Genomic DNA, 9,496 nt, shown 5'->3' on the forward strand with positions numbered 1-9,496 from the left:
TACATGCTCTTCCCTGCGAATGACAGGCGACGACGGATGTACATCCACACGCATATCCATACAGAGAGTACGTAGCTTCCCGAACCCCGTGGTGTTTGTCATCCCCACTTTCCGCCTGTCACTCACAGATAAAGAAGCCGCTGACTCTCGCGGATGTAAACAAATTAAATAAAAAAACAGTTTTACTCATATCTTCGTGATGTCTCGAAATTGAAATCACAAGAATTTTACATCTTCCGCCCGCCGCAATTCCCGCTGCAACAATGCCAGTTTCCCCCCGAATTACCTTTCGCCTGTACTGTACCTATTTTACGTACTGTACCTACCTCTCCGTTCCGTGGATGCCCAAAAAGAAACCTTGATCACGATATTAATTTTTTTTTTTTTTTTTTTTTTTTTTAGGCCAAATCCCCATCAGTCACCCGGTGAAACTCTATCCGACACCGAATGTACCTAGAAGTACCTCCCTTGTCACCACGCCATCTCGCGTCTCCTCCTCCATCCCGGCGGAAAAAAAAAGGGAAAAAAAAAAAAGGAAGGGCACGAGCACAGACAGACGGGAAACCTGCTCAAGAAGACAAAATGTTCCGCAGCAAAACAAGGTAACTATCCGCTTGCCTTGCATCTCAAAGATTGTGCATGATAGCAGTCATCAACCCGCACTCGATGGCACTGTGCATTCATGCCAGGCTGATTGCGGTACGCTACAGGGGGCATTATTAATATAATGCTCGAAGGGCCATTTGTTACGAAAAGATAAAAAAGGATGCTACTCTATGATATATGGACTTATGGATCCATCGTCAAATCATCTATCCCAAACAGGATATGTGTCATTATTAATAATATCTCAGGCTACCGGGCCCGTGTAAGACGACACCCCCCGAGCCGATGACCCTTTGAGACCATCTCAAATCACAAAACCATCAGGGTACATATACATATACTTTCAATGTATAATCATTCAAATTGTATAGCGGAACTCTGGGGACCGCTCAATGACCATCTCTCCACGATCTGCCTTGCGATTGCACCTCCAGAAGTACAAACTCATGATTGCAACGATGACGAGGATAAGCAGTTGGGATCTATATTATGACAAAGATAACGTTGTTGTTAGCGACTTGTGTGCCCGATCTTACGGCGGGGAGGGAGATTTAAAAAAAAAAAAAGGAGGAGCCCTTACGTGATAGCAGCCCAGATACCGGGGATATACTCTGGTGCGTCCTGTGATCGGAACACCAAACTACCCGCGATACCTCCAACGCCGCCCATTCCCACCAACGTCGCACTGGACAGCGCTCGAGTCCATTGTCCTCGGATATTGTTCGCCTGGTACGCCATCGACGCCGGAATATTGGCGTTGGCTCCCGCGGTTGTAAGGAAGACACCCACGTAGCGCACAGCGTTCCCCTTGGCAAATCCCATCATCGGTAGTCCGATCAAGGTAACGATGGCGTTGAACACGAGAACGGGGGCTCGCGTCTTGTATTTATCTCCAGCCCAGGATGTCGCAAACATGAGGATTGCAGCAAAGAAGTAGGGCGGGGCCACCAAACATTGCGATTCTCCGACGCCGAATCCCATGCCCTCGGCAAGGATGATGGGCAGGAAATATGCAATGGCGTAAGTGACGGTTGTGAGACAGCTGTGATGCCCATGATTGTCAGCATTCGATCGACGGTAGTTAATAGGAACGGAGATTTTTTTTTTTTTTTTTCGCCGGTTACATACAAGAAAATCAATGCGAAACCCCAAATCTTCAGATCCAGAGCAGGTCGAAGGAACTTCGCTAAAGTGAACGGTTCTGGATCCGCATCACCGCGGTCTCTGTTCAGGCGTCGAAGGATAAATGCTTGCTCTTTCGAGCTAAGGAAACCCCATGCTTTGTCGGCTTTGTCGGGAAAGTCAACGATGAAAATATAGCAAATGATGGCAACCGCAACGGAAATCTAGACAAGACGAGGAGAGGCGGTAAGTCTATGAGCAGAGCCCGCATCAAAATTCTCTCGCAACACTTACCACTCCCTCCATGATGAAGATCCATCTCCATCCTCCCAGACCGTGCATGCCGTCCATCTGACTTAGTCCAAAGGCAAGGATACCAGACAAGGAGGCAGCGACAGCGCCGATGAAGTAAAACAGGGAGTATCGCTGGTGCACCTCATCTGCCACAGGAGTTAGCTAGTATTGCCAAAAAAAAAAAAAAAAAAAAAAAAAAAATTCTTTTTTCTTTTTGTCAAGCAGTGAAAAATCCCAGCTACTCACATCGTGAATACCAGCACGAAAGAAGATAGACAGTCCCCGGGAAGAAACCAGCCTCAAGAGCACCAAGGAGAGCTCGTAGAGCAGCCATTTGCTCCCAGTTCTTCACAAAGCCGAAGCCCTATTGGAGGTGGATGAGCATATATGCGCCACAATTGCACGAAAAAAAGGGGGATCCTATACAATCAAAACTACTCCCCAGGAGGCAATAATCGCAGAGATAAAGATCTGAGGTCCAATTTTTCTAATAATGGCGGTCGCAAAAGGTTGACAGACGATATATGTGACGAAGAAGATCAAAACGATGACGGACTGCATAGGTTCATCAGTACTTCGTTCAGCCGCAAGTAGACGGACAAAAGCTTGCTTACATAGCGGAAGCCCACTGTCAGCTCCAAGTCCCGGTTCATCCTAAAAACGAAGAAGATGGATCAGCCCCTCGTTCTCAGGATCCATTCTGTTCGGAAAATCGTTGGCCATACCCTGCAATGGCCGCCATGGAGGTGTTGGTTCTGTCCATCAAACTTATGCAGTAACCCAGGCCGCAAATCGTCACCAGCCGCAGATCCACGCGGTGGATGATTTTTCGTTGCTCCTTGTACGAGAACTCCTCGTCGATGTCGACATCCGAATAATTGTTCTTGGTGACGGTGTCGACATGCTCGACCCCGCCGTCGGGAGCTTTCTCTTCATCTCGTGACATCCTTCCTCTCACAGCGAGCAAAAGTTCTGACAATCTGATAAATCTGAGGGGGGTTATCGAGAAGCTGGTTGCTCTGCCAATTCGTATGGACCAAGGTGCAGCGCCAGACCTATATATGCACCTTCTCCAGAAAAGCCCCTGTCTGGTGGGCGCTCACCATTGTTCCTCCCCGCCCCCCCCCGCCCGCATCATGGATCTGTTCTCAGCACCATCGGATGGAGTGGGTGCGCGCAAATACTGGATGGGGCATGGATTCGCAAATGCCACGATAATGTGGACCTGCTGGGAAGTTTTGCCTTCCAGATGGAACTAAACACGAAAATTGTAACTCTAAGACAAAGTTGAAGCTAAGCGAAAAAGCAGTCCAGTCGGGTCTGATCAAAGTAAAATCATTCCGGGCTCGCAGCAGGCAAGTTTGCGGAAAGCTAAGCTGGTGGGAATAGTATACGATTTGACCGACCATTTTCGGCATCAAACCTCGGCTGGCCCCAGGGGGCGGCTAACCGTCTTTGTCCAAAATGGGGCCTTATTTTTGCATTTTTCAAAGGTGGCCAAAGGAAGTCTGGGGATGGAGATGGGCATGGGGATGGGTCCACAGGCTGGAAATTGAGCATTTACATGGCTGCCCTATAGCTCCCCAGGTTTCGCCCGAGAGCAGCGTCCTCACTCCAGAGGCATCTCTGCATCTATGCTATGTGATATTCCGCATGCATTTCTATGCAGTTCCCGATATACAGTAGGTACTGGGGTATGCACACGATGGGAGCACGCTGCGAAGAAAAAAGAGAAAAAAAAGAAAAGAAAAGAAAAGAAAAGGAAAGGGAAAAAAAGGGAATCAACTCGCCCAGCAGAGCGGAAAACTTTCACCCCAAGGATTGATAAACCATGGAACCTGTGACTGCGCCATGCCGAATCGTCCCCGGAGTGAAATTTTCCCTTTCCGCAGAGGGGTACAGTAGAATAAGCTTGAATAAGCAGCCCAGCCAGAACTGCCCAGCTCACGAATCCCGGAGAACTCGTGGCCCGGTTACTGTACGACTAAGATAAAGTTTCCCGGTTGAGTTGGAGCCGATAACCTTATTACCCCGCAAAGTCTGGTTCGAGCCAACAACTTTCCTCGGTTCGACCTGCGGCAGCCCTCGTTCGGAGTGTCCGAGATCTTCGAGCGCTGGCCGAAACTTGAAGGCATGGCGGTCAGGCTAACGACCCTATCCCGCTTCGAACGTATAACGGGCGCCAGCGCTTAGCAGCTCGAATCGTTTGCTTCGGACGATGGCCGTTGACCTGTTCTTGTTGAGCCTATTATTTTCCTAAATTCCCGAACAGATTGGCCCGCCCATGCGTCCAGTGAAGAACAACAATCTTTGGGATACCGGACCCATGCCGAGCCAGGCTAACCAATGCTTTATTTGACAATCCTAACTCAACAAATGGTTGAGGATTCCCAGATTCCAAGCTGCGCTTGAATTCCGTGGCCAGATTCTCGAGGCAGGAAGTGGGTGTGTATCCATCATTGGCATTCACGGACAGTCTTGCTCCCAATATTATTATTATATGGCTGCCTCCATGAACAAATACGCTGGAGCAAGTCTAGGAATCCTGGCCACGCTTTCTCCATATGTTGATGGGCCTGGTGGGGAAATCTTCCGCCCTGTGTCTTATGTGACACACCGCACACATACGGAGCACGTCGTAGAAAAAATCGAGGCAGGGAAGCCCCCATACCCCAGATTCCCAAGTGATCCCAAGGATCGAGATGCGATCACGCATACCCTTTGGCCGCTATCGGACTTCTTAAAATATGGGTCCACCAAGTTGACAATTGGTGTAGAGTGAAGGATTGTGGCAAGTGTTGGGAACTGTTGAAATCTCAAACTGCTTGCTCATCCAATCCTTCGTCTGGGGGCTCGTGGTGGCGTTCTCAAAAAGGATGAATCTTTGTTCAGCGCGTTCTGGCCGCCATCTCCGGCAAAGACAAGCGTCAAATCGCCTTGGCACTTGACCTGCTAACCACTCTTGGCCAGACTCCGACAAGTTCCCAAGACGAAGGTTGTCCAATCATCAGTCCATTATGAGAGCTAGAGGAGCGATCCCCATATTCCTAACCATGGACACTCCAAAGGTCCCCAAGACTAGCAGCGAGAACGAGTCTCGGAGAACTTCCTTTCCAGCATCAGGCAATTCAGTCAACAAAGGAGTTCAGTCGTTCGAGTCATTCACCATCCCAGGTGCGAACGGCATGATCCCTTCTTTCCCCAGGCTCCAATGGGTTGTGATGAACTCCGCGAGTCTTAACTTCCGCCAGGATTCAAGAGCAAAGTTTCCGTTCCAAGTTCCAGTTGGAGAGGGACGACCATCTTTCAACACACACTTTCACAACAGAAAACCCAGAACTTGCTCCCTGGTTCTGGGGAAACATCCTGCCTTTCGTCGACGTCAATGCTCAACAGCATATACCCCTACTATTCCAAATCAATTCCCAAACCAGACGTCAACCGCAACCTAGCTTGGTTGAAACACGCTGTGTGTGTTCGCCCTCCCCTTCTCTTTCGATGAGCCGAGCCCATAACTTAGATTGGCTTCTTGGGCCCTTACCGCTCTCACCGACAAACGAGGAGAGCAAAAGTGGCTTGTTAGCTATGTTCCTCCCGCAGAAACCGAACGATATACCATACGCGGACGGAAAAAGCCGCGCAGTCCCACAGGACTCCTGGCCACTCTAACAGCTGCTGGAGTTGCCAAAGCGGGAGGAGGGCGAAAAAGCACAATTCCCAGCTTTCGGATCACACACAAGCAAATTCATTCGTCATCTTCACCTGTCGCCAATGCGCTAAAGTGATCATGTTAGTCCGGCAATATTAAAGAGCAAAAAAAAAAAAAAAAGGAAAAAAGAAAAGAAAATAACATTTGAGAAACCAAGAAAGTGGGTGAAAGGGGTTGTCCCCTGGTCTGAATATGGTTAACATATCCTTTATTTTATTTTTTTTTTTCCCTCCAAAAAGAAACCTCTGTTTCTATGTTTTATATTGATCTCCAGGGAAACCCATTCTGCGAAAACAGACTTTCAAACCTCCCCCCGCTGAAGCCGGCTCCAGATACTACAGTTATGACAGGAGAGCTGCTTCCATTCAAGCCATATAGCTTTTGTGGACGGTTTTACGGGGTGCAACAATGGCGCCAAAAAAAAAAACAAAAATGGTCCCGCCAGTCTCTCAACACCCAGGTTTACCCAATAACAGCGCAGGCGGGGAGTACATACCTCCAATCTTGAGTAGTTATGTTCGGAGAACCCCGTACCTCTTAAACGGGGAGGCCCAGAATGTACTCTGCGGGCCATGAAGCAGCAGGGCGACCGCGGCTCAGAATCGGCAACGGACCAGCCCTATTCGGCCAGGGCGGCGGTACTATGTGACTGCCTCCCTTTTATCGTCACGTATGAGCAAACCCTCGTTTGAGTCACTTCTGAAGATCCAATTCTACTACAACAGGCACCACGGAAATTGGAAGTGCTAACGGGTGAAACTCATCGTTGCAGTACTTTAAAACCTGGCATTCTCTGCCGTTGGACTGATGCCGTATTTGCAGACAACTCTCGTTAAATAAACACACACAGACACACAAATTAAAACAAATCCCTCCGGGTATTATGCCCTCATACCTTTTTTATCCACATGCCCATCCATATTAACAGAAAGCAAACTCCATAACCCCTGTGCTGGGAAAAGAAAACAACGCCACTCAAAAGCTCGAATTATCGTGAAGCAAAAAAAAAAAAAGAAGAAAAAGAAAAAAAAAAAGGACGACAAAAGATGAGTACTCAGTTAGACGAGGCAATTAGAGAGATCTGCTTAAACCGTCTCTTTGTGATCTGGACTAACTTCGATGGCAACAGTTTCTTCAAGGGTGGCCTTCTCCGTAAGCCCCATCTCCGAAGCAAATGTTGTATGCGGCTTCCATTTCGCTGAAGTACGAGGGGTAGTCTCTTCGAGCATCTTATCCACTTGTTCGAGAGTGAGACCCTTTGTTTCAGGGACGAGGAGGTATGCGTAGATGAAACACATGACGCAGAGAGAGCCCCAGAGGAAGAAGACCTTGGGACCCAAGTTGGCTTTGTCGGAATAGACGAGGTACGGGGTGATGACTGCGATGATCTGTTTGTGCCCGTGGTTAGCCCGTATACCTGAATTGATCTTCTAAGAAATTGGAAAGCACATACGCAGTTCCAGAGCCAATTGGATGCGGTCGCAAGGCCAACGCCTCTGGCACGGATAGGGAGCGGGAAGATCTCGCCAATGACAACCCAGGCGCCAGGACCCCACGTGCTGGCAAAGAAGAAAATGTAGATGCAGATGAATGCGATCATGGCCCTGACGGCATCCTGCCTTTCACCAACCGTGACACCCACGATGGCGACGATGAATTCACAGACGAACATGCCACAAGCACCCCAGATGAGCAAGGGGCGACGGCCGATCCTCTCGATTGCCCAGAAGGAGATTGGGGTAGAGCAGACATTGACCAAGGTCGTGATGAGGCCGATCAAGAACGGGTTGCTGATGGTGCCGAGGGACTGGAAGAAGGTGGTGCCGAAGTAGAAAATGAAGTTGACACCGGTCCATTGCTGCATCATCTGGAGAGAGGTACCGAGGATGGTGCGACGAAGGTTGCTGGCGGGATCGAAGAGCGAGCCACGGAAGCAGTTGAGCCAAGATGCCCAATAGCTGCCCTGGGGGACGACCTGCAGCTCGTACTCGTGGTTGGCGACGATCTCGGCAAGCTCCTGCTGGATAAATTCGGAATCGAGCGGCTGACCACGGACGGAGGCGAGGGCGGCCTTGGCACGTTCGACGTCGCCTTTCTTGACGTAGTAACGGGGCGACTCCGGGAGCAAGAAGAGGCCGACGGCGAGGATGAGAGCCCAGAGCATCTGCAGGGCGATCGGGATGCGGTAGGAGCCGGAATCGGTTCTCTCCTGGGTTCCGTAGTCGACGCAGGAGGCCAAGAGCAGGCCGACGGTGATGCAGAACTGGTAGCCGGAGACGATGGCGCCGCGCACCCTTCGGGGGGCGATCTCGGACATGTAGAGGATGATGATGGCGGAGACAAAACCGACACCGAAGCCGGCGACCAGGCGGCCGACGACAAGGAGGGCGACGGTGGTGGATGCGGTCTGGAGAGCGACGCCGACGATGAAGACGGCGCATCCGCTGATGATGGTGGTCCTGCGGCCGAAGAAGTCGGCGAGGTCACCGGCGATGATGGCGCCGAAGAAGGTTCCGGCGGAGAGGATGGAGGTGATGAGGGACTTCTGCCAAGACGGGACGACGAACTTGTCCTTGACCTCGTCGGGGGAGAAGTCGGACTTGCGCAGGCCGGTGAACTCCTCGATGAAGAAGTCCATGCCCAACACGCCGTTGATGTAGCCGGAATCGTAGCCAAAGAAGATGCCACCGAAGGCCGCGAAGGCGCACATCAGATACGCCTTCAGGGTCACCGGGGCCTCGACACGCGACACGTCGGAGGTTCCAGCCATGCTGGGCGGTTCTCTTTCAAATCTTTTTCAAAGCAAGTGAAGCAAGCAGAGAGAAGAAGAGAAAACCAGAAGAGAAGAAGAGAAGAGAAGAAGAGAAGAGAAGAAGAGAAGAGAAGAAGAGAAGAAGAAGAGAAGAGAAGAAGAGAAGAAGAAGAGAAGAGAAGAAGAGAAGAAGAAGCGGGAGTTTCGAGTCAGTTGCCTGATGTGGCAGTGGGCGAAGGAGGAAGGAAGGAAGTAGTAGAATGAAGAAGGAGGTAGGTAAGTAAAGAAGAAGAGGAAGGAGAAGAAGAAGGAAGGGAAGGAGAAGAGGAAGGAAGGAGGAGAAAAAGAAGAAGAAGAATAAGAATAAGAAGAAGGCACCACCCACACACACACACACACACAACCCCGGAAATAATTAAAAAAAAAAAGTCAAAAATAACAATAAGGGAAAAGAGAATGTCGGTTTTGATTCCAACCCTACAGGGCAGGTAAAACTTTAGTCAAGGGAGCTCAGGCGGGCCCCCGGGGGAAGGAAGGGAAGGAAAAGGCGGGAGTTTTGCATACTCCGTAGTATAGTAAGTAAATTAGTAAATTATGTGGATTGGATGGCGGTGGCTTGCTTCCTCCAGGGTAAAAACTTAACCAAGTTAGTTAAACTATACTTCCATGTGTTTTAATATGGCTTCAGTTAACTACTCACCTCCATAACTCGATATTCATATACCTGTTCGTATTACAAGTCCTCTCCCCCCCCTTTTTTTTTTTTCTTATTATTATCATTTTCTGGTTTGAAAAAAAAGAAAAAAAAAAAAAAAAGAACATCACCAAAAGCTGGGGCGGCGTGTCTGATTGGGCGGGCTGCGGAAAATGGGATCATCGGCGGGCTGGCCAGTCACGCTGCCGCTGCGACGCGGAGATGTTTCAAACCGAGCCGACCGAACCTGACAAGCATAATTGCGGTTAGGGCTCCCGTCCTCTCTTCTTTTTCCTTTTTTTTTTTTTTTTTTTTTTTT

The 9,496-nt window shown here is 49.6% G+C and overlaps 2 protein-coding genes across 2 annotated transcripts; both read right to left on the reverse strand.

Moving 5' to 3' along the window:
- Positions 1–826: 826 nt before the first annotated feature.
- Positions 827–3,149, reverse strand: D8B26_006343 (uncharacterized protein). Its single transcript, XM_003069672.2, has 8 exons — positions 2,748–3,149; positions 2,637–2,676; positions 2,449–2,577; positions 2,269–2,386; positions 2,023–2,168; positions 1,735–1,952; positions 1,187–1,648; positions 827–1,088 (listed from the first exon to the last, which is right to left on the reverse strand). The coding sequence occupies exons 1-8, from the start codon at positions 2,966–2,968 to the stop codon at positions 965–967; spliced, it is 1,458 nt and encodes a 485-aa protein (XP_003069718.1). The 5' UTR covers positions 2,969–3,149; the 3' UTR covers positions 827–964.
- Positions 3,150–6,476: 3,327 nt separating this feature from the next.
- D8B26_006344 (uncharacterized protein) lies at positions 6,477–8,869 on the reverse strand. The gene is made up of 2 exons (XM_003069671.2): positions 7,185–8,869; positions 6,477–7,119 (listed from the first exon to the last, which is right to left on the reverse strand). Exons 1-2 carry the CDS (start codon positions 8,499–8,501, stop codon positions 6,817–6,819), a joined length of 1,620 nt encoding a protein of 539 aa, XP_003069717.1. The 5' UTR covers positions 8,502–8,869; the 3' UTR covers positions 6,477–6,816.
- Positions 8,870–9,496: the final 627 nt, after the last annotated feature.

The sequence above is a fragment of the Coccidioides posadasii genome, chromosome 3 (assembly GCF_018416015.2).
Source record: "Coccidioides posadasii str. Silveira chromosome 3, complete sequence".
NCBI lineage: Eukaryota > Fungi > Ascomycota > Eurotiomycetes > Onygenales > Onygenaceae > Coccidioides > Coccidioides posadasii.

Coding starts and splice junctions, on each gene's coding strand:
- D8B26_006343 (XM_003069672.2), bottom strand. CDS start 2,968: ATGTCACGAGATGAAGAGAAAGCTCCCGACGGCGGGGTCGAGCATGTC. Junction 2,169..2,268: donor TTCGTGCTGGTATTCACGAT/GTGAGTAGCTGG, acceptor CTCCTGTGGCAG/ATGAGGTGCACCAGCGATAC. Junction 1,953..2,022: donor TCTTCATCATGGAGGGAGTG/GTAAGTGTTGCG, acceptor CGTCTTGTCTAG/ATTTCCGTTGCGGTTGCCAT.
- D8B26_006344 (XM_003069671.2), bottom strand. CDS start 8,501: ATGGCTGGAACCTCCGACGTGTCGCGTGTCGAGGCCCCGGTGACCCTG. Junction 7,120..7,184: donor CCAATTGGCTCTGGAACTGC/GTATGTGCTTTC, acceptor GGGCACAAACAG/ATCATCGCAGTCATCACCCC.